The 26,453-nt window shown below is 49.7% G+C and overlaps 1 protein-coding gene across 13 annotated transcripts in view; it reads left to right on the top strand.

Annotated features, from left to right (window-relative positions):
• GAS7 (growth arrest specific 7) overlaps window positions 1-20,398 on the top strand; it is a 281,536-nt gene extending 261,138 nt beyond the window's left edge. For all 13 annotated transcript variants that reach the window (XM_002827028.5, XM_054535433.2, XM_054535440.2 and 10 more), the window contains 6 exons: window positions 1,703-1,781; window positions 9,098-9,226; window positions 10,267-10,390; window positions 16,196-16,275; window positions 17,846-17,944; window positions 18,606-20,398. In XM_002827028.5, the coding sequence (XP_002827074.1) occupies window positions 1,703-1,781; window positions 9,098-9,226; window positions 10,267-10,390; window positions 16,196-16,275; window positions 17,846-17,944; window positions 18,606-18,719 (625 nt within the window). In that variant the 3' untranslated portion in view covers window positions 18,720-20,398. The remainder of the gene's footprint in view (window positions 1-1,702; window positions 1,782-9,097; window positions 9,227-10,266; window positions 10,391-16,195; window positions 16,276-17,845; window positions 17,945-18,605) is intronic.
• The last annotated feature ends 6,055 nt before the right edge of the window (window positions 20,399-26,453 follow it).

The following is a 26,453-nucleotide window of genomic DNA, read 5'->3' as shown; positions in this document are numbered from 1 at the left end:
CCCACCACCCCGGACCTCCTACCCACCTGTTGAATCAGGTGGGACACCCAAGCCACCCAGAGGGTGTGGAGTGCCCCAGCACAGCTTCCTGGATCTCAGGCCCTTCAGGCAGAGACAATTGTCAACAGCTTGGATTGCCCCGTTTCATACTCCAGTGCTTCTCTGGTGGCTTCCCCTGCCAGGATCACTGAGGGGACCTTTCTTTGCTGCTAGACTCCTAGATAAAATCAGGCAGTCATTTCCCATAAACACCCACCTTGGCCTGAGCCAGCGCCACCACCACACAGGCCTGGCCAGCCATCAGAGGGATCTGCTGTGCACTGTTGGGCAATTCTCTGCTGCTGGCTGCTGTGCTCCAGACCCAGAAGCCTCACCACATGCTGTCTTTTAATCAGCTTTTGCCACTCGACTTTAATGAATTCTCTGGGGGAAGTGGCTTTTGGATGATATTAAGTCAACGGAACATTCAGCCTGGATTTACTGGCTGTGTTGAAGAGGCTGGGAGCAAGAAAGCAAGGGTATCACTTGGAAGGGTCATGCGGTTAAAGAGCTCCAAATCATAGAGAAAATAGCCTGGGGCCTGCATTGGCAAGTCTTAGGGACTTCAGGAGATCTCTTCTACATGAAGGCCTCTCCTTGGAGTGGAGAAGTGATGCCGCTAAGAGGACTTGGCCCTTCTCTAGTAAGCTGTGGGCAGCATCAGGGCTCACAGCTAGAGAAGCAGTGCTAGAGGAGACCGTGCTTCCTAGGATGGCAGTGGGAGCCTTCTCTGCCCTGTGGCTGCATCTAAGTCACTAGACCCACACAGTCCATCTTCGCCCCTCTTGGAAGCCAAGCAGCTGGGTTTTTCCCATGAGCAGTGCTGTGTGGTACCTTCTGTTTGAAAAGAGCTTCTCCGGCTGGGCATGGTGGCTTATGCCTATAATCCCAGCACTTTGGGAGGCCGAGGTAACCCCTCCGTGCAGCCGCTCTCAGTTGGTCAGGAGTTCGAGACCAGCCTGGCCAACATGGCAAAACCCTGTCTCTACTAAAAATAGAAAAATTAGCCAGATGTGGTGGTGCATGCCTGTAATCCCAGCTACTCGGGAGGCTGAGGCAGGAGAATCGCTTGAACCCAGGAGGCAGAGGTTGCAGTGAGCCAAGATCGCGCCATTGCACTCCAGCCTAGGCGACAGAGCAAGACTCTGTCTCAAGGAACAAACTAATAAACAAATGAAAAGAGCTTCTCCCTGGAATAGAACCTGTTTTCCTTCCTTGATTTATTAGCACATGCTTGCACCCCCGTCAGCAAACCAGGGAGGGGTGATGTGAAAGCTCTGGGGACAGTGATGGCCCAGGGGTCAAGGCCCTCACTGCAGCTGAGGCTTTGGAATGTCCCCACACCTGCTTCCTGCACCTCCCTGGGTCCTTGTGAGCCTCTGGATTTCTAGGAATCCCCCCACGCCCGCCTACCTCTCGGCTGTGTGCCACAATCTGTTCCCTTAGCTCCAGAGGTAAGGTGAGCTCACTTGGACCTTGGTGGCTTATCTGACCCTGTGAGTTGAATCGTGATGCTCATGTCTTTTTTCTGCCTGGCCTCTGCCTCATCCGCGTCCACATTCTCAGCTGTCATATACCTCCCTGAGACCTGGGGTGGAGCCCCACCATCCTACCTCAGGAAGGGCTTTGGCTTCTGACCTGAGTCTCATGGTCTGTGTTGCAGCTCCTTGGGAGAGGCGTGGGCTCAGGTGAAGAAGAGCCTGGCGGACGAAGCAGAAGTTCACCTCAAGTTCTCTGCCAAGGTAACCCCTCCCTGCAGCCGCTCTCAGTTGGTCTTACACACTGGGGTACTGAAAAATAGTTAACAACTGTCTCTCCAGTTTGCCCTGTTTGCCATTTTCCCTGGTGTAAACTTCAGGCTATCAACATGAAGTCACGGAATACGGAGTTGGGAAGAGATGCCCAGTGGCTCACCATGAGGTGGTGCATTTTTGTACAGATACAGTAGCACAAATAACCATCAATATCCACCAAGAGCATGGAAAATAGTAAAGTGTAGTTAGGAGGTGGTAAGTGCTGGGTATATTGCCTTTGTTTTTTATTTCTTGTTATTTTTAAAAAGACAAGGTCTCACTCTGTTGCCCAGGCTGGAGTACAGTGGCATGATCATAGCTCACTGCAGCCTCAGCCTCCTGGGCTCAAACGATCCTCCCACCTCAGCCTCCCAAGTAGCTGGGACAACAGGTGTATGCAACCACACCTGGGTAATTTTTTATTTCTTTGTAGAGATGGGATCTCGCTATTTTCCTCAGGCTGGTCTCGAACTCCTGGCTTCAAGCAGTCTTCCTGCCTCTACCTCCCAAAATGCTGGGATCACAGACCTGAGACACTATACCTGGCCTATTACCTTTGTTTTTAATATAATTTATTCAATTATAAGTTTATATCATTTCCTTTTTGATAATGGCTGTGTTTAACAACCAGCAAACAGAATTCCTGAAAATTTAACATTCAGCTCTTGGGAGCCATTGGGAGCAGGGCTTAGCACACCCCCCCAGTTTCTCAGGGCAGCCCCTGAGTGATGAAGCCCTGCTTTCTTTTTGCCTGGCTTTCAAAGGGATGGAGTAGCATGTCCTGTCTCTTCCTAGTGTCAGGAAATACTAGCTTATGCCAAAGGGAGAATTTTTTTTTTTAATTTGTGGTTGTTGCAAAAGTTCAGACCAAGTAAAGGGTCCTTCTTTATTTCTTTCTTTTTTTTTTTTTTTTTTAGAGACAGAGTCTTGCTCTGTCGCCCAGGCTGGAGTGCAGTGGTGTGATCTCAGCTCACTGCAACCTCCACCTCCTGGGTTCAAGCAATTCTCCTGCCTCAGCCTCCCGAGTTGCTGGGATTACAGGTGCCCGCCACCATGCCTGGCTAATTTTTTGTGTTTTTAGTAGAGATGGGGTTTCACCGTGTTGGCCAGGCTGGTCTTGAACTCCTGACCTCGTGATCCGCCCGCCTTCGCCTCCCAAAGTGCTAGGATTATAGGCGTGAGCCACCACGTCCAACCATAAAGGGTCCCTCTTTCATTTAGTTCTGAAGATACTAGCACCAGGACTTGAGGGCAGGGTGTTTCTGTCCCATTCCTATCCTCAGGGCTCAGGATGGTGCCTTGCATGTAGTAGATGCTTAATAAATATTTTCTTATTGAGTCGTGAATGAACAGAGCCCTCTGACTATCTCTGCCCCACCCCCAGTCTTTTCAGGTCTCCTTTCTCTCAAGATTTCTTCATGTTTCCAAATGACTCTCCCCTCCCCACTCCCTGGCACATACCTCCAGGTTTTCTCTCCAACTCTCAGCTAATTTTTAGATGAAAAATAAACTAAATCTCTCAGTGAAATAATCCACTCTAAAGTGTACATGATTGGTGGGGCTACCCACTAACAGGCTTGCCTTTTAAAGAAACAGGGGCCAGGCATGGTGGCTCACGCCTGTAATCCCAGCACTTTGGGAGGCTGAGTTGAGTGGATCATGACGTCACGAGATCGAGACCATCCTGGCCAACATGGTGAAACTCCATCTCTACTAAAAATACAAAAATGATCTGGGCTTGGTGGCGCATGCCTGTAGTCCCAGCTACTCGGGAGGCTGAGGCAGGAGAATCTCTTGAACCCTGGAGGCAGAAGTTGAAGTGAGCCGAGTTGACGCCACTGCACTCCAGCCTGGCAACAGAGTGAGACTCCGTCTCAAAAAAAAAAAAAGGTGGGGGGGGACCTTTCAGAGTGCACCATCCCAGTGACCCTGGCCTCCTCTCTCTTCCCTCTGCCCTCCCACCATCACTAGTCAGACACAGCAGGGTAAAGTGCCTAAACTCTGAGTCTCCCTTCTTTTACACATCCTTGATCATTTGAAGGTAGCATCCCTCAAAGATGGTTGCTCCCACCTGGGACTTCCACGTTGAGCACTCACTGGTCCTGTGTCTCTCCTAGTGCCATTCCCACTGCAATTGCAATCCCTGCTTTGGGATCCCATACGATGTACCCCGTGGTGGTACTCAGCACACAGAAGGCAGAATGAATGACTCAGATGACTGAAACACATGAAAGGACTTTCTAAAGAGCTGGGTGGGAAGAGGGAACAGAGCTGCTACAGCTCCCCATGGCTTAGTGTGCCCCAAGATTGAGTTGACACCCAGATGTGAGGGAGAGTTCCCAGCCAGTGAAGGCATGCTAACTAACCTCATTACACCAAGCGCTTCAGTAGAAAATTGCTACTCAAGTCCTGGCAGAGAAGGGAACTCCATGAATGGGTCTTTTTCCTGCATTGCATCCGAAACAGCAAGTTACTTTTCAGCTGCAGATCATGAGTAGCTTTCCCCCCAAGGCCTCCCTTCTCCTGTCAGAGCCCCCAGCAGCTCCATTCTCTGCTACGGTGGAAACTTCCAATGACTGGCAAGATGCCTGAGCGTGCTGTCATTGTGATGGGGTGGGGCTGGGAGCCAGAGCTGTGAGCTTTGGAAAGGTCACCTGCTGGGTCCCCGGGAATCTTGGTGGCATTTATTTCCCCATCAGTAGGACCCCTGATTCTTGATTGTTTAGAGTACTCAACAGGTGGCAAAACGCTCTCTGACGTGGTAGTGGTGACATAAGTGGTGTGGATGGCTGTGTGCAGGATATAACTCATTGTTGTCAACCACCACACGGGATAGCATCCCCATTTCACAGTGAGAAGAGGTGGGGTGAGACCACAGCCCATGGTCACACAGCCAGGTGGGTTCAGTCACAGAGGAAGCAAAGCAAAGGACTGAGCAAATGGGAGACTTGGTCTCCAGAGCTTTTCTTCCAGCAACACCCCCTCTTTGGCAGACCAATGGCATTGAAAACACAGCCTCTTCTTGAGCCTCTGCTTTTCCAGGGGTTGCAAATGGGCTGCTGCAGACTGGCCCTGGACAACCACATGCTCAGAACATTTTAAGTTAGTGTTCAGGACACAGGGTGGACCTCACCAGTCAGCTGACGGGAAGCTCGTGAAGACCCGTCATGCAAAACAGACTTTGCCACGAGAGGCTCTCGGCTGCTTCCAGCCTGTCGGTCCGTGTTGGTGGCCTCAAGCGGTCATCGCAGCAGCCTAGTGGTTTTATGGAGAGTCCTTGAGAAGAAAGTGGCTCCAAGGATGTATTTGACTGCCATGAATAATATAGCTCCATATGCCGAAAACCCTTTTTAACGTCTGCTCCAAAAGACTTATTGAAATTCTGCTCCGAATGCTGTGTGTCAGGGGTAAAAGCTCTTTAAGAAATGCACTTTTGTTGCAGCAATTTTTCTGTTTTTTCTGGTCCACTAGCTCAAGCCATTGCTAATAGCAACAGATTGCTAAAGAAATGAGAGTGCTGTATACAAAGAAAGTTATACCTGGCTCCTGCTGAAGAAGGGAGAAGAGCAGAATTCCTTCTGCTGGTAGAAAATCTCATGCGGTAGAGGCTGTGCGTTCCATCAGAAGATTTAGGGGACAGGAGTGAGGAGACATGAGTTGTATCTCAGTACTGTCACTACCAAGCTCTGTGACCTTGAGCAAGTCACTTAGCTCCCCTGGGGTTTCATTTCTTCACATATGAAATGAAGAATTCAGACCAGATCAGTCTCTTTACACTTATCTGACAGTGACTTACAATGGTGCATTTTACATGAGTATTCAGAACACGTCTATAGGTGTCCACTCCGGTATCTGCACACAGACAGTCACACACATCTGTAGCTGAAACAAATGTTTCATAAAACAGTATTTATCCTCCTACTTAAAATGTGCTCTGGTATTTTCTGTTCAAGTCTGGTCTGTTCTCACCAAAAAGCTGGTCCTGGCCCATTAAATCGATTTCACAACTCTTGGCCGCACACTGTCTGAAAAATATCAGACTAGACAGTGTCTGAAATTCCTACCAACCTGGAATTTCTCTTATTCTCTTCTGATGTGTGAGATGAAAAGGAAGCAAAGAGAGCGAGAGTTTTGGAAAGAAAAACTGATGGGCCCATGACAGGCCGGCCTGAGTTTGCAAGGGCACTTTCAGGAAGGACTTCTGACTCCTGGTTCAACAGAGACGCTTAAAAGTTAAGAATGAGTACTAAAGATACCAGGCTAACCATTTTAAAGGAAAAAAAAAATTAGGTCTTTAAAAAGTACTTAATATCGGCTGGGCGCAGTGGCTCACGCCTGTAATCGCAGCACTTTGGGAGGCCAAGGCAGGCGGATCACGAGGTCAGGAAATCAAGACCATCCTGGCTAACATGGTGAAACCCCGTCTCTACTAAAAATACAAAAAAAAAATTAGCCGGGTGTGGTGGTGGGTGCCTGTAATCCCATCTACTTGGGAGACTGAGGCAGGAGAACGGCTTGAACCCGGGAGGTGGAGCTTGCAGTGAGCCGAGATTGCGCCATTGCACTCCAGCCTGGGTGACAGAGACTCCGTCTCAAAAAATAAAAATAAAAAAATACTTGATGTCTGTAGAGAGACAGAGATGCCAGGCATCCTCATCTGTGGAATCAAATCACTTGTGATAGTTAGCAGCATCACGTTTCCAGAATGTCATTTGAATTTGGGGAAAGCTTCCTGGTATATTGGCAGGTTCATGGGCTTTTCCCCAGACTGCAGAACCTGGGGCTGGGATCCAGGAAACCTTAATGTTGAAAACTCTTCTGGGTCATTCCTGGGCATATTAAAGCCTGAAAGTCACTTGCTTTCCACGTCCTTAGAAAGAGACCCCAGAGTTTCTGAGTCAGCAGGCTGAGCTAACTCTCCCAGATTCCCGGAGTCGTACAGCTCCTGCTATTCAGCAAATGCCAAACCTATATACATGGGAAAGGGGTTTATTTATTCTCATAAGCTCTCAAGATTTTTGTAGCATCCTGCAAACTGCCACCAGATGGGGATGTTTTCCTATACGGGGAAGGTTTCAGGGGCTCAAAAAAAATAATAGGACATATTTACAACTAACATGAGGAGGAGAGAGGGGTGTTTGGATGGCCAGTTCTCTGTTAGTCTGTGAAGGTCATCCAGCGACGAAGCTGTCTTGTCACCCAGGGGATTGAGCTCTGAAGAGTTTGTCATTCTCTCTACAAATACAGAAGGGGCGCCTGCCCAGCACCAGCCCAGGTCAGACACTGGGCACAGCAGTGCTCAACCCAGATGGGGCCCCTGCCCGCTTGGAGCTCCCGGCCCCGTGTAAGTCAGTTGCTTAGAACAGGGACACCTAAGTCCTGGTTGTATCCAGAGAAAGATACTTTACAGCAAAAACCTGGCAAGAGGGGGAGGAGGGAAGCCACAGAACCCTCGTTGGGATATCATCTGTCCAGGGAAGTTGAGCTGTGCTCCCTAGAGACACTTCTGAGACAGGTGGAGGCGGATTTGCGGTGGTGGGGTGGACATAGGTTGAAGAGAGTTGCCTGATTCCAGGCAGTGGGGTGGGAGGGGTTCACAGGGCTAGGGTGCCACCTGGCGTTGACCACAGCAGGTCCCGTTGATCTGTTTTCTTATAAATGTTATGGGCTGGGCGCGGTGGCTCACGCCTGTAATCCCAGCACTTTGGGAGGCTGAGGTGGGCGGATCACGAGGTCAGGAGATCGAGACCATCCTGGCTAACACGGTGAAACCCCATCTCTACTAAAAATACAAAAAAAAAAAAAAAAAAAAAATTAGCCGGGCCTGGTGGCGGGCGCCTGTAGTCCCAGCTACTCGGGAGGCTGAGACAGGAGAATGGCGTGAACCCAGAAGGCGGAGCTTGCAGTGAGCCGAGATCACGCCACTGCACTCCAGCCTGGGCGACAGAGCGAGACTCCGTCTCTAAATAAATAAATAAAAATAAATAAGTGTTATGCTCACAGAACAAATTTTAAGGAAAAGTTCTTTCAAAGGGGGGGTGGGGTGGGAAAGAGGGAAGGAACAAAAGAGAAGAAAAAAGCTTAAAACCCTGATGCCACCCAGCTCTTCTGATAGCACAAACCCTTTTCTCTGGCCCCTGGGATACAGGGCGGTTCCCTTTGGTGCTCCAGGCAGCCCAGCAAGCTGAGAATGTCTCCATGAGCGCAGTGCCGGAGAGTTGCCCTTGTGAGTTTCTAGCAGGCCTCGAGCAGTTCCCACCATCAGTTCCTCGAGGTCTGGACCCTGTCTAGCTCACCTTTGTATTCTCAGCACCTGCCATGGAGTAGATGTTCGATAAATAGGACTGACCTGAGACCGTCTAATTGAATGGCATTCATTCGACTGTTCTTTACTGAAGCCTCATACCCCAGTCACTGTGCTAAGTGCTTGGAGACACAGATGCTGATGTGGTTTCTGTCCCCAGAAAGCTCTCAGTTTGGAAAATAAGGGAGAGAGACACAAGAACAAAGCCGTGCAAGAAGCTGTGGGATAAAATAAGTGTGTGAGGTCATTGATTATTATTATATATATATTTTTTTGAGACCGAGTCTCACTCTGTCACCCAGGCTGAAGTGCAGTGGCACAATCTCGGCTCACTGCAACCTCCCAGGTTCAAGTGATTCTCCTGCCTCAGCCTCCCGAGTAGCTGGGATTACAGGCGCCTGCCACCACGCCCAGCTAATCTGCGTGTGTGTGTGTGTATGTAGTAGAGATGGGGTTTCACCATGTTGGCCAGGCTGGTCTCGAACTCCTGACCTCAGGTGATCCACCTGCCTCGGCCTCCCAAAGTGCTGGGATTACAGGCATGAGCCACCGTGCCCGGCCCATTGATTATTAACTTGATTTAGCCATTCCACAATATATACATATTTCAAAACAGCATATTATAAACCATAAATAGACAGTAAAAAATTCTAAAAATTTAAAAGCTGCAGAAGCTCAGAAAAAAGTGGTTAACAGATGGGGAAATCAGAAGGCTCTAGTTGCTAACCACTTATCCTGTAGACATTTGTGCTGGGGCCTCCTGAGCTAAGATGACCTGTGTCAGCTGAGACCTGATAGGCAGCCACGTGTCGGGATGGCTCTCACCTTCCTGCCAGGTCGCTGCCCCAGACTCATCCTCACCTGCCTGGGGAAGTAGGGGTACCCCTCCCATCCCTCCTCCCTGCACTGGCTTACAGCTGATGCCCTGGGTCCTGAGTGTTCGTCTCCACTCTCCCAACAGCTTCACAGTGAGGTGGAGAAGCCCCTGATGAACTTCCGTGAGAACTTCAAGAAAGACATGAAGAAGTGCGACCACCACATTGCCGACCTTCGCAAGCAGCTCGCCAGCCGCTATGCCTCGGTGGAAAAGGTGAGAGGCCCAGGACGCTGGGCCGGGGCAGGCGCGTCGGGAGCTGCCTGGAAGAGGGGGGGACTGGGAAGCCAGCAGTGGCTCCATACACCAAGGCTGAGTCTTTGTTCTCAGGTAGGGGAACAGGGGGATGTCCAAGCCTTGTGCCCATGCCTGAGCACCCCACCCATCCAAGGGCAGATAGGAGCTGCCTCCCTGTGGTGCTCGAATGACCACCCAGAGGGCCAGGGGTGCGAGGAGAGGCTGCAGCTGCAGTCGGCGGTCGGGTTGCTGTAGGCGACCAATTAAACCCCGAGCCTGGCAGTGCTGCTGCTGGTTCACGTGGGGCCCTGTGTTTAAGCCTCACCTGGCAGAGTCCTCCTGACTCAGTCACCCCCTCCCTGCTCTCCTTCCTGCTCAGGGACGAGGCTGAGTCCTGGGTGGTCTTACCTCAAGGGAACTGATGTTCAGCCTTAGAGGGAAGACAGCGTTCCCCAGGGACTGATTCCCAGCCCCCAGTGCCTTAGAGAGGAGAAGGGGGCTCAAACTGCTGGGACACCCTGGGCCCAGCCAGCTGCTGCCACCAAAGGACCAGAGATGCCACTGGTGGCCTGGAGGAAAGGCAGTACAGTGAGGGGAACGAGAGGGCCGAGGCGTGTCCAGCTCCGGAACGGGAGGGCTGGTGCTACATCCTATTAAGTGCTGTAGGGAGGTGACACAGGTGGCCTTTGTGGTCCCTTCCAAGCGTGGGGGTGGTGATTTTAGGACTGCATAGGCCCCCAGTCTGTATACAGGCTCCATCGGGAAAGAAACGTGATTTGAGAGATTGATGTAGGCTGAGTCCAGATGTCACTGGAAGAGGCAAGGACGAAAAGAGCTGGGTTGTAGCCTCTATCTAGCTGGGTGGTGCCACTCTGGCTTCTGGGCCTCTTTGGACCACTGTGGCATCATCCACACAAACAAGGGGCAAAAGGACTCCAAAGGGAAGCTGGGCTGCGTGGCCCAGTAGGCCCACTGGCTCCGAGCTTTACGAGCAGCTTCTCCGTGTCCTTGGACCCCAGGCCCGGAAAGCCCTCACAGAGCGGCAGAGGGACCTGGAGATGAAGACCCAGCAGCTGGAGATCAAGCTGAGCAACAAGACAGAGGAGGACATCAAGAAAGCGCGGAGGAAGTCTACACAGGCTGGTGAGTGCCGGGCACCTGCCTGGCCTGGTCAGTGTGCACAGCAGGAGAGGGCATGGGGCTAGAAGATGAGGTGACTGGGGAGGGTGCATCTCTCCTTTGCAAGACTGCAGCGGGGAAATTACTTCCCTTGTTTCCTAGGAGGTACCCCCTCTTCTCTCCTCTCTGACCCACACCCAGAGATCTCAAAGAAAGAGACTTTGGGGGTCAGAGGAAGGAGACAGGCCGGGCTAGTTCTGGGGCATGGTAGAGGCTGGACTCCTTACTCTCTCTCTGGTCGTGGCTTTTTTTTTTTTTTTTTTACCCAAGCCCCAGATCTCTGACCAGGAGGTGGACAAACTCCTTCATGCACTGAGAGCTCAGGGCCCTGTCCCTGTTCAGAGCCCACAGAAGCACACAGCTCACCCAAGCTGCCCACTTCCCCAGGAAACGATGCTCTCTCTGAAAGTTCACCTATGGGGATGGGCTCCTGCCCTGGGAACAGAGGCTGACACTTTGTTTAAAGAAATAACCAGATTTCAGTCTCTTGGGAATAGTCTCCCAATGAGTTGGTTTCTGCTTCCACCTAGTGGTCAAAGTTAGCTAATACACAAAGAGGAAGAGAAGGCCTGGTAGAACCAGTGAAAACCTCGGTAACTAGATCTAAAGGAAGCCACGTTTCACTGTACGAGAGGACACGCATGTTGCCTCTGGAATTAGAATGTGTGCCATAGTATTAGAGTTTGGTCTGTAGGTCCCTTTCACCTCAATTTCTGGTGAACCTGTTACAATTCCTTCATTATAGAAGAAAGCAGCCACCTTACGTTTCAAAATAAGGTAGGATAGAAATAAGTCAATAAAAAATAATGTAATAGAAGGAAAACATTTATTATACAGATCTTGTAATACACAATAATAAATTACAGGATCCAGAAGTAGAAGGCACAATATATTTATTGGTGGGGGCGGGGGGCCCAGAAGGGGAAGAGATCTGTTTAAATTATTAAGTTATTAAAAAAAAAATTACAGGCCAGGTGCAGTGGCTAACACCTGTAATCCCAGCAATTTGAGAGGCTGAGGCAGGAGGATCAGTTGAGCCCAGGAGTTCCAGACCAGCCTGGGCAACATAGTACCTCATCTCTACAAAAAAATTTGAAAAAATTAGCTAGGCATGGTGGTGCATGCCTGTAGAATCAGCTACTCAGGAGGCTAAGGTGGAGGATGGCTTGAACCCAGGAGGTTAAGGCTGCAGTGAGCTATGATCACGCCATTGCATTTCAGCCTGGGTGACAGAGAGAGACTCTACCTCAAAAAACAATTATATTGCAAAAACAGTATTGGTACATGGCAAAATATTTTAATCAGCAGACAAGAATATAAAATGCTATTCACAGAAATAATCACCATCTCTTCCTAGTGTTTTGATTTTTAAATATTTAAATTTATATAAATTTGATCATACAATCTATCTTCTGAACTTATTTAATGTATCTTGGAAATACCTCTTTTTCATTTCTGTAAATCTTTTGGCCCATCCATTCATGCATATCAAACTTTTTAATGGCTGGCCAGTGTCCAATTGTATGATTGTACCCAAATTTATTTCATCATTCCCTTAATTGAGGTTTAGGACTCTTAGATTGTTTCAGAGTGCTTGCCAGCCAGTGAAGCTGTGTTATTGTACCTGCATCTTTGTGTGTGCCTAAGACCAGATCTGTATATAGAGAGAATATAGATGCTGAGTCAAAGGGTATTATTCATCTTGATGGATATTTCCAAATTGCTTTCCAGAGAGAGCACCCATCAACAGTATCTATGAATAATGCCTGTTCTCTAAATGCTTATCAACATTGTGTGTTACCAAGATTTGAAATCGTTAGTGAGTGGGGAAAAATGATATTTTGTTTTTAATTTGCTTTTCTCCATAACCCAGGTTGAGTATGTAAAATATACATATAAATCATTTTGTACTTTCTGTGAACTAACTAACTCATATCCTTTCCCCATTGACCATAGATTCTTTATCAGGGAGATGAACCGTTTTTCATTTTAATTGCAGATATTTTTCCTAGATTGTCATTTGTCTTTTAGTTTTGTTCTTTGTAATTGTTTTTTGCTTGTCTATTTTTTCTTGCTGTTTTTCTGTACAGTGATATTTCCCATAAGAAGCCTAGATTTCAGAGCTGATTTAGATCTTTTTTTTAAATCACCTAGAGGGTTTTTTCTTACTTTTTTTTATTTCAGGTGTTTATTTTTGTTTTTGTTTTTAAAAAAGTGAAGGCTGGCCGCGGTGGCTCATGCCTGTAATCCCAGCACTTTGGGAGGCCCAGGTGGGCAGATCACGAGGTCAGGAGTTCGAGACCAGCCTGGCCAACATAGTGAAACCTTGTCTCTACTAAAAATACAAAACTTAGCTGGGTGTGGTGGTGTGTGCCTGTAATCCCAGCTACTTGGGAGGCCAAGGCAGGAGAATCGCTTGAACCCAGGAGGCAGAGGTTGCAGTGAGCCGAGATCGTAGCACTGCACTCCAGCCTGGGCAATAGAGCGAGACTCCATCTCAAAAAACAAAACAAACAAAAAAAAACAGTGAAATATTTAACCCGCCAGACATTTATTTTTCTTTACACTGGTGGTCTAACCATATTCCACAGGTTCTTATTTGTGGTGTTTTTATTTCTGCTATTTTCAATATGTTTTGCTATTTAGGTTTTCATTTGATCTTTGAACCAGGAATTGTTTCAAAGAAAATCTTTACATGTTTACAAGCAAGGGCTTTGTTGTTGTTTTCTAATCTTGCTATTTTTTTTTTACATAGTTTTATTGCATTGTCATCAGATAATATGGTCTCTCATTCCTGTAGTTTGGAATTATTTTTTGATGAAAGTGACAGTCCTTAGACCTAACTCTGAAAAATACCGCCTCTTCTGAGCACTCGCTGTGGCCAGCCTCCATGCTTTAGAGCATTGTCTCTTTTGATCAGCACAGTCCCCCTGCAGGGAGGTATTTTTATACCCTTTACAACTGAGAAGACTGATGGCAGAGAAAATGAGAACCTTCCATGAGGTCCACAGTGGTGGAGCGGCGAAGCCAGAATTCAGTCTCCTCTCATTCCAGAGACTCTGCTTGTCGCCATTTTGCTGGACAGCCTGTTGCTCAGGAAGTGCCACCTGTTCTTTCCTTCTGTTCCTTTCCTCCCTCTTCCTCATCTTTTCCAAGGCTACTAGAAGGAAGGACATCAGATCCTCAGGGATCATCATCATCATCATCATCATCTTCATCACCACCATAGCCCATATTAATATTTGGCTCTCTACACCCATCTCTATTCTAAACGCTTTACATATATTGACATATTTATTCCTCAGAACAACTTGGTAAAGGTGCAGTCGTTACCTCCATTTTACAGATGAAGACACGGAGGCAAGCGCAGGTTAACCAACTTGTCTACGATTACATAGCTAATAAGTAGTTGAGCTGGGGAGCTGGGATGACAACAAAGGCATTCTTTTTTTTTTTTTTTTTTTTTTTTTTCTTTTTTGAGATGGAGTCTTGCTCTGTCACCCAGGCTGGAGTGCAGTGGTGCGATCTCGGCTCACTGCAAGCTCTGCCTCCCAGGTTCACGCCATTCTCCTGCCTCAGCCTCCCGAGTAGCTGGGACTACAGGTGCCCGCCACCACGCCCGGCTAATTTTTTATATTTTTAGTAGAGACGGGGTTTCACCTTGTTAGCCAGGATGGTCTTGATCTCCTGACCTTGTGATCCGCCCGCCTTGGCCTCCCGAAGTGCTGGGATTACAGGCGTGAGCCACCGTACCCACCCAACAAAGGCATTCTTGTCCCACAATCCATGGGACAGTACTGTTCTAAAAGTTCCAATTTCAAGCTCTTGGGCTGCCATAGAGAGAAGGTACAGCCCCCTTCACCTACTCTGTTTCCCAATGCTGTGGAAGTTCCTGAAGCAATTTCTCAAAATCAGGATTGACACATAGGGCTCAGGGAGTTTCACAGTGTACAGAGCAGCACGCCGCCCTCCTCCTCAGCCAGGCAGGAGCTCTTGCTGGAAATGCATTTGCATTTGAGAGGCTGAGGCGGGCGGATCACAAGGTCAGGAGTTCGAGACCAGCCTGGCCGATATGGTGAAACCCCGTCTCTACTAAAAATACAAAAACTAGCCAGGGATGGTGGCGCATGCCTGTGGTACCAGCTACTTGGGAGGCTGAGGCAGAAGAATCACCTGAACCCGGGAGGTGGAGGTTGCAGTGAGCCGAGATTGCGCCACTACACTCCAGCCTGGGTGACAGAGCCAGACTCCATCTCAAAAAAAAAAAAAAAAGAAAGAAAGAAATGGTTTTACGGTGCAGTATCCACTTTCTTCTCTCCAGTTCAGTGCCTCTTGGGATCAAGGGTCCAGTCGTTGGCCTTGGACCAAGAACAAAATGAATAAATGCCTTGATGTGGGCTCTGTTACTCAAGGCACACTTGCGTCTGGTGTGTGGCACAGCTAGTGGCGTGGTTCGCAGCTAGGCCTTCGGTATGGAGACATAACCTTCCCTGTTCCCTTTGACTTTCCTATCAGAGTACCTATGAGCCATAATGACGATACCATAGGAGTAACTTCGACTCTACTCGGATTACTAAATTCCACTCTAGCATTCTGCTTCTAGAATTACTAGAGAAAATTACTTCACTTTGGGGTTCACTCATGAACTTTTTCCATCATGAGCGAACACCATGATGCCTTTCTCTTGCTGGAGCCCTGTGAAGATGAGGAAGCTATGCTGAGACAAAGCTGTGCACGAGAGCTGTGCTGCCCCGCCTGCTGTGTGCACACGCATTACCAGAGCATCTCGTAAACATGCAGTCTCTGATTCAGTAGGTCTCGGATCTGTCCTGGGTTTCTGAATTTCTAGCCGACCCCAGGGGATACAAGTGCCACTGGCCCACAGACTGTGATTTGTGTAGCAAGGTTCCAAGGTGCTGGTACACTTAGTAATGTTTGCAATTACTAAGTGTTTTCTTTGCACTTAGTTTCTTGCAATTACGGTGTGTTTTCTTTCTAATTACAAAATGTTCCCAACATACATATGATAACAAAGTAATAGAGTAGTCATAAAGATTGAATAGTTATGTTTGCCTCGGATCTTTCTGTGATGACATAAAATGCGATAGAAGGAGCTGATTCCTGCCCACTCGCCCTTTCTCTGTTTCCCAGGTAGCCACTCTCCTGAAGCTGGGGTGTGTTGCTCCAGTGCATGTTTTAGACTGTGACTACAGACGCGTTGTTTTGTGTTTCAGAAGGACATCTTGCAGGGTGTTCATGCACACACACACACACACACACACACACACACACACACTCTCTCTTACATGATCCGCAAATTTATCTTCCTTAATTCTTAGTACCAAATTGTGTGTGACATGTTTTAACCAATCTGGACTCCCCGGTGTAAAATAAAACTGCTGTCTTTAGAGAGAGAAGCATTTCTTGGGCTCATGATAGGATCGGGGGTCCTAGGAATACCCTAGACACACACACACACACACACACACACACACACACATACACACAATGAGAACCACCATCCTGAACCCTTGGTATCTGGCGTCAGGCTTCAGGGGGACACCTGAGCTAGTTTTTCATGGAGCTGGATTTCCGCCTTCCTTCCCTGTCTCTGCTTTCTTCTTCTTCCTACTGCCATCCCTTTTCCAACTTGCCAATGGCCACCATGACCCCAGGGGGAGGAGAAGGCTTGGCTGTGGGGCTCAGGGTGGGGCACGGAGTCATGGTGAGGATAGGGTGCATCATGATGATGACTGTGTCTTTTTCCAGGAGACGACCTCATGCGCTGTGTGGATCTCTACAACCAGGCCCAGTCCAAGTGGTTTGAAGAGATGGTGACCACCACACTGGTAAGTGGTCAGGGGTGTGGACATGGCAGTACAGAGGCTGATGCAGAGCAGCCCCTGGTGGTTGTTGGTGGGCATGGGGATGATGGCGTGGAGTGACCCTAGAGATGGTCATCAAATCTACTTCAGTGTTGGGGTCGAAACCTCAATGTGAACCAGCTTATGTGGATTCAGATCTCTGCTCCAGCGCTTCCTAGCTGTGCAGATGTGGGCAGGGTTGGGTTGGATATGGCTCCATCCTTCCTGGCTGTGCGGACGTGGGCAGGGTTGGGTTGGATATGGCTCCATCCTTCTTGGGCTGTCCTCTGCAAGGTCAGGGTCAACTGAGGACTCTCCTCAAGTAAGTGGACAATGGCCTCTTTAGGAAAAATAGCCAAGCTATAGGAAGAGAGGACCGCCCCATACGTGCACACACACGAGTTGCAGGTCCTTGATAGGAGATCCTTGCAAAGTGGATGGATGGGTGAGGATGGAGCTAGGCAGGGGGGTGGAGGGAGGCCTCTCACCAAGGGTGAACAACAGGCGGCAGGGCCGATGATGCTCTTCTGAGTATTTCTTGCAAAGGGGCAGCATCTCCTTATCGGTCAGCACCTGCCTGAGTGGACAGTGAAGTGTGGCTGGTACTTGGGCCAGATGGGACAGGAGGCATCATGCCAGGTGCTCATCGGATCAACCCACTGCCTAAAGCCACCCCTGTCCATCCAGCACAGGACTAACCAGCTGCCTTCCCCAGGTGTCAGCCCACCAGAGCAGATTAGAGGCCTCCACCAGGGACAGTGACCTAGTTTTCCTCCTGGTTAATCTCCTAATTAAGCCCCCTGCTTTACCCCCCTTTCTGGTTAATCACCTGGGCAGTGACCTAGTTGTATGCAGAATAACAGCCGGATCCCCTAGATTCCAAAGACACAAAACCACCTAGAAACCAGAGGACAAACCCTTTCCACTCTCCCCTTTGACAAAAGCTGTGCCACATGCAGCCCGGTCTGCCTCCCTGGCCCGGTCTCTATTGCGGCCACAGCACTAGCCATGGGCAGAGGAAGGGAGGCTGCTCAGCAGAGGCCCAGGGACAAGGTCCCAGGAATGTGTGGCATGGAGCTCCCACATATGCCCCCTTGTTGTACCCCATCAGGGCACCAGGGCCAGGGCTGCATGGGTGCATTGCCATGAGTAACAGCCCGATGGACTCTGGTTTAAATCCTGTCCCTCCCATAATTCCATGTCGCTTTGGGTGAGCCGTGTTGTTGCCTCTCTAGGTGTTAGTTCCCTTGCTTGGAGAATGGGGATAATAACAGAAATGATCTCTTAAAATTGTAACGAGGACAGTTAAGGAACGCATGTAAAGCCCTCAGCACTGTGCCTGGCGGAGCAGGCTTTTCAGGAAGTAAAACAGCAGCTGCTGCTGTCATCAGCTTCACCTTCACCTTAGATATGGGGCACTCTCTTCATCAGACCCCAGAGAGTCAGATGGGGCAGGATGTCCACAGCCAGTGACTTGCATTTTGTGGTCTTGGTGGGAGGACCCCCAAGTGGAGGGGACATGCTCAGAGTTCTCTGGCCTTTGCTTACTTGGCAGGAGCTAGAGCGGCTGGAGGTGGAGAGGGTAGAGATGATCCGGCAACACCTGTGCCAGTACACGCAGCTGCGGCATGAAACAGACATGTTCAACCAAAGCGTGAGTTTCTAGCCCAGCGGGGCTCCCGGGCGACACGGGGCCTGGGGAGAGCCGCCTGGCACTAGGCGGTGGCAGGTTAAGTGGCTGCTGCAAGTGAATCTGTCCTAAAGGCGGGCAGTGGGCAGGTGCTCTGGCCTGGGGGTGGCCTCGTGGACTGGGCCTGTCAGGATTGTCCTGGATGTCCATGTGATTCCGACCCTGGCACATGAAGTGGACACACATGTGAGCTGTTACCCCGAGGAGAAAGAAGCTCGTAACAGTTACAGTAGCTGAAGACGTTATTAAATTTCTTAAAAAACAAAACCAAAAAAAAACAACTTCTAGAAATATTCAGAATTCCTAAAGCTCACGTTGTATTTGTCCTGTTCGCTGGTGGTGAATGTGGGGTGGAAGGGAGAGAGAGACAGGCTTTAAGGCCCTCCTCTCCTCTCATCCAGGCCTGGGGTCTGCAGGGTGAGAAGCAGGGTTCGGATGCGTTCTGGGTTCCCCGTTCACAGCCCTCTTCATGTGCTGTCCCTCAGATGGGCCTCCCCTGGGGCCCCAGAGCCCTCTAGAGAGGCTGCTCTGAGAGACACTAAGGCGAGGACAGCATGTCTCAGAGGAGACCTCCCCGGCTTGGCCGCCATCTCTAACAATGTCACATTTTCTCTGTCTCTTGCAGACAGTCGAGCCCGTGGATCAGCTGCTTCGAAAAGTGGACCCGGCCAAAGACAGGGAGCTGTGGGTCAGAGAGCACAAGACGGGCAACATCCGCCCTGTGGACATGGAGATCTAGATGGGCCTGTGCAGCTTTGGGGGGTCCTACTGGGGAGGGGGGCTGGGCTCCCACCATGGGGCCCATGCCAAGTGGATGCCCCCACCCTGTCTCCTGGGCCATTGAGGAGAGAGGAGAGAGCTGGTGATTCCAGAAGGGTGACCCGGACAGCCTAGCTGGGGGCTCCCCCATATTCCCAGGCCCAGAAGACAGACCCACAGCCCTGCCCTTGTCTCTGAGGCTGAAGACCCCCTGACTCCCGTGCTGTGCTTGCCGCTCTGAAACAAACTGAGGCTGGAACTTGGTGGTCCCTGCCGAGTTTCGTAGGGGTCACTGTCACATGCTTGTGCCCTGGAAGTCCCAAGGCTCTTCCTCCAGCTGGTTCCCTTGTCTCCAGGGCTTTGGAGGATCAGGGGAGGGAGGTCTCTGTCTCTAAGCCAGGTGTCAGGATCAGAATCATGGGTAGAAGGTGCCATTCAGCTCACAGCCGCACCCAGAATCCTTTGCAGCCCTCCTTCTTTATTTTTTTTCCCATTGCATTCTGGGAATCCACATCTGGCTTTCTCAGCCACTGTTCATCACCAGGGGTTTTAGGAGGAAGGCTTGGCTTCTGTCTTCCCAGACCCACCATGCCTGGAGAGGTCAGGATGGAACTACCTCATTCGGCAAATTAGCCCCAAATTGAGCGCTGAATCATGTCCTATGAGATCAGGCGCCATCTGTAAAGTCTCTGGAAATGCCAATCCATCCTTCCCCCAGCTGCTTGCTCGGGGAGGCCCCTGCCCCCACCCTGCCAGCCCTTCCCAGTCTCATTAGAGGAAGCTTTCCAAAGTTCTCAGTTATCAAGACCTCATCCAGCTCGTCCAAAGGCTTCAGGGATGGAAACAAACCAGCTCGTCTCAGAGGCCAGCAAGCTGGGGCCTGTCCGCCACGGTGCCCTCTGCACCTTTGGGCTGCCCTGGCCCCTACTCTTCCAGGCCGCCCACCATAGGCTCTTAATGGGGCTGGGTCAGTCCTACATGGGAGCTGGGTTAGGGCAAGTCTTTGCCATCCCCCAGATGGCTCTGTCTTCTTGTGTATGGCAGGGCTGGGATTGCTGTCCCTTGTACAGTTTTCTGTCACTGGTGGGCACTGGACAGGCATAGCAGACTCTCTTGTGGCCACACTAGGTTGTCGCCTTTCAGGCAGTGTCCCGCCACCTTTGCTTCCAGCTCCTTCTGGACATTCCAGAGCCCTGCACCAAACCCTCACTTGGTGTCTGCACCTCCTTTCCCTCTGTCCATCTTCCAATCCCTGTAAAAGTCTGGTCTGAGTGTGACTTGGGAAGCTTTCAGTGCTGCTGTTTGGCCCAGCTCATTACTTTCTCCCTTTCTCTACCACAGCAAACACATTCTCCACCATGTCAGTCTAAAGAGTCTGAAGGGGCCGGGAGAAGCGTGAGCGAGGGGCAGATTCTAGTCGGGAGCCCATGCCCTGGAAATCCATCTTTCTTCATCTTTCCCGTTGACCACTTTGGGTTTGACCTGCACATCTGCAATGAGGGCAGAATTCAACAAGCACAACTCACCGGTCTTTCGGTCAACGTGCTAGAAACCGATGACTTATTAATCTCGAATTTTTTGGTGCCTCTTTCATTGAATGAGAATTGCTTTCTTATAGTTCACATGAGAAAAATGCCTAATATACTAAAGTAAACCAAACGTTGTCACTTTTCGCTTGTTCTTGAAACATTGCAACCAAAAAGGCCAGCGCAAAGGCCTTCACCGACATGAAGACCTCCTGGTAGGATCTGTCCGTGGGATGGAGAACCACTCTGTCCAGATCTGGGGTTGGGTCGTGACACCAGCTACCAATTTTAGAATATTATTTCTTGGTTTGTTTATGAAAAATGGGTGCTAGTGGTAATTGCTTTGTGGCTTAGTAAACTACTTTGTGGATGATTTCCAAACATTCAAAGCCAACAGCCTCGTTATTAACAAGATATTTTGAGTACAATATGGCTCATTGACTTTTCCATTTCATCTGAGGATTCCAGAGTCCTCTGTTCATCCCTGGGATAGAGTGAGCCCTCTTGCGTCTTCCAGGGTAGCTCAAGTTGGCCCAGTTTGGGCCAGTCCTTTTTTGGAGGTCACTCTTTCCCCCCTCATCCCCTCACCTTCTTCTCTTTACCCGCTTCACGTACTTCCTTTCTTTCTTCCCTCTGTTATTCATTCATCAAGCAAGTTAAAGCCATTGTGCTACAGATCTAATCTGAGGACACTATAATGGCCCTGTCATCAGGGAAGCCCATGATCTCTCGTTTTCAGGGGCCTTACCGGTCAGCAACCTTGGCATTGATATATAGGTACTCTGCAGACTTAAAGTTTTCAGAGGTAAGTCTGTTGTGCTGATTAATCTACATTCATTTATTCAGCGAATGCTCAAGACAAGCCAGGCATGCTGAGAAGCGGCGCTGTAGTTGTGTGTAAGATGGGCATTCCTCTGCTCTCTATTCTCCATGTCAACGGAGAAGAGTATAATAAGAACATTGTACCCTCTCCACACTTAACCCTCTGGGATTCTTTATTATAATATAAACTGCTGTCGTGAGGCATTTACCTGTTGGATGGAAGGTAGACAGCAACAAGATTTTAATCACCTGGTCACCAGACCCTCACGGCCCATATCCAACTCGAATTTCATCAGAAATTTCTTTGTTTGCTTTAAATAACTCTTTACAAATAAGGGCTGGGCACGGTGGCTCATGCCTGTAATCCCAGCATTTTGGGAGGCCGAGGTGGGTGGATCACGAGGTCAGGAGATCGAGACCATCCTGGCTAACACGGTGAAACCCCATCTCTGCTAAAAATACAAAAAATTAGCCAGGCGTGGTGGTGTGCACCTGTAGTCCCAACTACTTGGGAGGCTGAGGCAGGAGAATTGCTTGAACCTGGGAGGCAGAGATTGCAGTGAGCCAAGATCGGGTCACTGCACTCCAGCTTGGGTGACAGAGCAAGACTCCATCTCAAAAAAATTATAAATAAATAACTCTTTACAAATAGGAAAGTGAAGCCCAAGGGTACCCAGTGAGGCTGTGAAATGGCCAGTGAATTAAGAGCAGGGCTGGAGTCCAGACCCCCTATCCCTATGAGGAGGGGCCCATTTCTGGTTGAAATCAAGATTAGGATGCAACTGAGAAAATAAAAGACTGCACTTTGGAGAGGCGAGCACGCTATCCGGGTTGTTGTTTTATGTCTTGGTGCTTAGGTGAGGACTTAGCTGGGTTTATTCAAAGTGGGTGGGTCTGGGCTATTCTTGAGAATGTCCATTCCATTTCTGAGAACAAATCAGCCCCTTCTACCTGCCTCCACCCAGGAGACTGATGCACAAGATCTGTTTGTGAAAGCCTGATTTAAAAAGAAAAAAAAAATCCTTAAGCCAAATGGTGTTCCAAGTTGGTTGCCATGACAACCTCCAGGAAGAGCCACTTGTTACCCTCTATTCTTTCTAGTGCTTTCCGTCAGTGGCAACACATAGGCCCCTTGGACCGTGGGGACAGTGGCCCTGAGATTCTGTCAGTGGGACCACCCTGGGCCTCCTTTCTACTTCCACTCAGCACCCTGTTGGCCAAGGAGAATTTCTGCGGTGGGAGGCAGTGCTGTGCTAGGGTTGATAAACAGCCAGGCACACCAAAACAGTGTACCAACGAATTCACCAACCAGGGGTTTGTTTCCCTACCCTTTGTGAAAACAAATCAATTACTAGATGAGTGGATGGATGCAGAAAAATCTGGACTGAGCCAAAGTCCCTTTTGGAAATACAAGCCATAAAATTCGAAGGACATCAGCGACCTTGGCTTGTTTAGGTGATTTTACTTCCAGCTGCAGGTAGTCTTGACAAGGAGCGTTTAAACAGAAGGCTCAAGATGCGCTCCTTGTGTAGGTAGGAGAGAGCGCTTCTAATGTTAAGTGGGGTACAGATCAGCTGCCCGCCCACATAGCCTGGACATCATCTTATCCCCATAATCCTTCCCATCCCTACAAGGCCCATCGCCACCACCTTTTCCCAGGTTTATTGAGGTATGATTGACATCCAGTAAAATTCACCCTTTGGAAATAAACAGTTCTGTGAATTTTGACAAATTTAGTGTCTTGTGACCATCACCAAGATCAACCTGTTTTTAACACTCCAAAAAATTCCCTCCTCCTGCCCTCTTTCCCTGGCAACCCTGATTGATTATCTGATCCTATAATTTTGCCTTTTCTAGAATGTCATATAAATGGAGTCACACTGATGTCGCCTTTTGAGTCTGGCATCTTTCCCTCAGCTTAATGCTTTTGAGTCATTCACGATGTGTGCGTGTGGTTTGTTCCTTCTCGTTGCCGGGAAGTATTTCATTGCATGGGCGTGCTACTCTGCTTCTTTATTTTTACACTGAGCCTTTCGCCCTGGAAGTTCTTGGCCCAGGGTCTTCAACTTGTTTGCACGACCGCTTCCAGCTTGCTGCTTCCTTCGGCTCCCCAGGCTCCGCCTCCAAATGCCAGCTGTGCCCACAAGCTGTTCTTAGGGCTCACACTCGCCTTTTGGCACGTGGTGGGTTTTTGGTAGTGCACAAAGAATCCAGGGATGGGAGAGGAAGGGATGGATGGGTGCTCAATTGCCGCTCGCATCTGCTGCAACCTGAAGCTTGCATTTCAGTCAGCAGATCTGCTCCCTTCTGGGACCCAGGCTTCAGTGTCACACGGTCCTTGGCTATGTATTGGGCGTTGGAGGCTTTGAAAGGCAAGCAGAAGCAGCATGGACAAGAAGGCTGGGGCTGGCCCTGGGGCTCATCACGATGCTTTCCTGGATCTGTTGCTTCATCTGCAGCTGAGGGTGTTTGTTCTAGATGAGTGTCTCAGGCCACCGGCAACTGCATGTACCTCCTCCCTTTCTCATTTCCAATGATGTACCCTATATACGTGTTCATGCTGTGTCTGGCTCTCATCTGCACAGTCGTGCATAGAAATGCCTCAAGTCCTAGTGAGAGAGATGCCTTGGCACGTTTCCATTTAGATTCAAATGGAGCTAAAATTAAGAGTTTTATGAGCTGTTAAGAATGAGGTAGTTTCTCCTAGGACCCCCCCCAAAGAAAGTGCAAGTAATGACCGTTTGGGTCTCGTTCGCTGATCTTTGATAGTATGTTCTGGAGTCTACTCCCCAGGAGCCAGGACAGGCGTGAAGATGGAGTCCTTGTCGCAGCTGGAGCCTTGCCTAGCTGGTGGTCACACAGCCTGGCCTGTGCCTGCACCCCACTGGATGGTGGTACATGGTGGCAGGGACAGGACCACACCCAGCTAAGGCCAGGCCAGGCTGAGTGTGACCCCCGAGGTAAACACTCCTCTAAGTTATGTCTTGTGCATGCCCCCTGCTCAGTGAAAGGTGAGTCCGGAGACCAGCTGGGTACCTCTCTATGCGAACCAGAGACATTTCTGGATCCAGGCCAGGTGAAGATGAGGGCCAGGAAGCCTGAGCCCCCGGGGCCTCAAGGTAGGGAGCCGAAGAGGCTGCCGGGATTCTGCTGGGTTGAGTTTTGCCAGGGAGGACTCTTGTCTCCCCCTCAGGAGTATTTCTGTTGAGGCTTTCCTGGAGGTGAAGAAGCAATTCCCGTTGGAGCAGGTTAGAGCGAGAATCAGAGGGCAAAAACCAATTCTCTTCTCCCCACGTTCTAAATGCTGGGGCATGGCTGTCAGGAGGCCTTGCTGGGAGGCGTCTCTGGGGGTGGGGTGAGGTTGGGGCGATGGCCTTTGGAGATTGCGTGTGGTGCTCAGGACTGTTTCTTGGTGTTTGAGGGAAACTTTAGTGGGATTGCAGTGGAATGTAAGGTCAGGGCACGTGGGTGCTCTCTCGGGGTGGGGTGACTCCGAGACCTAGAGGGAAAGCCTCCTATGCAAGGGGAGAGCACAGGACTGGCCCTGCTCTGCGCCCTCCTTTGTCCCATAACCTGAAGTTAAGTCACATCCCCTGTCGGGGCCTCCGTGCGCTCGTCTGTCAAGTGGGGGCGCTTCCCTTCCAGCATCACCTGCAGCAGACGGGCTCTCGGGAGTCGTGGGTTCCAGGCAGCTGTGTGGACCCAGGGACAGACATTCAAAGGGACGCCAGCCATCCTTGGTGACAGGGGCCCCAACTTAGCATCCCTTCCCTTCCATTAGGAAGGAGATGACCGGAAGCAACCCCTTCACAGACACGAGCACATTGGCAAACCCTATGAGAGTGGAATTTTCTAACAAAATAAACTTGCTTGTTTGATCTGTTTTCTGTAACTTTTGCTAAATACTTTATACATTTTTCATGTTAAAGAGCCGTGTCTCCCGCCAGCACTCCTCACCCCGGTATGAATGTGTTTCCTCCACATTGTATATCCTTCCACCCTCTGGCTGCCTAGATCAGTAAATAAAATTGATGTAATATAATTTATAAGTAACACTGTTGAAACCCTGATCCCAGTGGAGGCTGTAACCCACCTGCCCCCGCAGCGCCACCCCTGACCCCTGTTACCTGCATTTGTGTGTATTAATGCTGAAGAATTAAATGTTTAAAGAGTTTAAATTTTGAAGGCGTTTGCTATATACAGTTGTCCTGCATTATTATAAAGAGTTTTCAGGAAGTTAAATCCCATCTCGTTTTTTTTCTTCTGCTCTGTGTGTATCCTTGAGATGCCTAGATTCATCCCATGTAAAATAAAATGTCCAGAGACACTGGGTCCCCCTAGGCGACCCTCTTTCCTGGAGGGCTGCCACATTCTTCATGTGACCTGTCTTGGCATCCCTCCTAGGCTCTCGAGATTGGTGGTGATTTCACCTCCGATGACTTAGCGGTAGACAAAGGGCATCTGGACACTGGCGCCCAAATGGATGCTATGCTCCTGGCCTCAGGCCCCTCCCTCTGGTGACTTCCTGTCTCTGTGGGTTCCAGCCCTCTGCCTCCCTCCCGTCTCTGGAGCTCCTGGCTGTTTCTTTTCTCATCCATCCATCCGTTCATTTATATATATATAGAGAGAGAGAGAGAGAGGGAGAGAGAGAGACAGAGACAGAGACAGAGTCTTGCTCTGTCGCCCAGGCTGGAGTACAGTGTGGCACGGTCTCAGCTCACTGCAACCTCTGCCTCCCGGGTTTAAGCGATTCTCCTGCGTCAGCCTCCCGAGTAGCTGGGACCACAGGCATGCCCCACCTCGACTGGCTAATTTTTGTATTTTTAGTAGAGACAGGGTTTTGCCACGTTGGCCAGGCTGGTCTCGAACTTCTGACCTTAGGTGATCCGTCTGCTTCAGCCTCCCAAAGTGTTGGGATTACAGGCATGAGTCGCCGCGCCCAGTCCCATCCATTTATTCATTCAATAATTACTGAGCATCTGGTATATGCCAGACACTGCTCTAGGTCCTGGGAACACATCAGTGTGAGAAACAGAGCCCTGCTCTTAGGGAGCTTACATTCTAGCAGACAAAAACCATAGACCTACTACGTTCTGTGATGTGGGTGTGGACGGTGTTAAGTGTTGCGGAAAAGAAAACCAGGACAGGGTGAGGGTGGGTACGTTGCAGGATTCAATAGGGTCATTTGAGTGACCTCATTGAGAAGGTGGTATTTGATCAAAGACAAGGAGACCTTGGAGGGACCCTGGAAGGTCACTGGAGGAGAATGTTCCAAGCAGAAGAGATGCCCGCGTGTCTGAGGCCAGCCTGGCTGGAGTGGAGGGAGTGAAGAGGGAAGAACAGATGAGGACTCTGGGCGACCCTTT

This window comes from Pongo abelii, chromosome 19, assembly GCF_028885655.2.
Source record: "Pongo abelii isolate AG06213 chromosome 19, NHGRI_mPonAbe1-v2.0_pri, whole genome shotgun sequence".
Classification (NCBI taxonomy): Eukaryota; Metazoa; Chordata; class Mammalia; order Primates; family Hominidae; genus Pongo; species Pongo abelii.
Note: the sequence above shows the minus strand (reverse complement) of the source record. Positions and strands in the feature narration are given on the sequence as shown.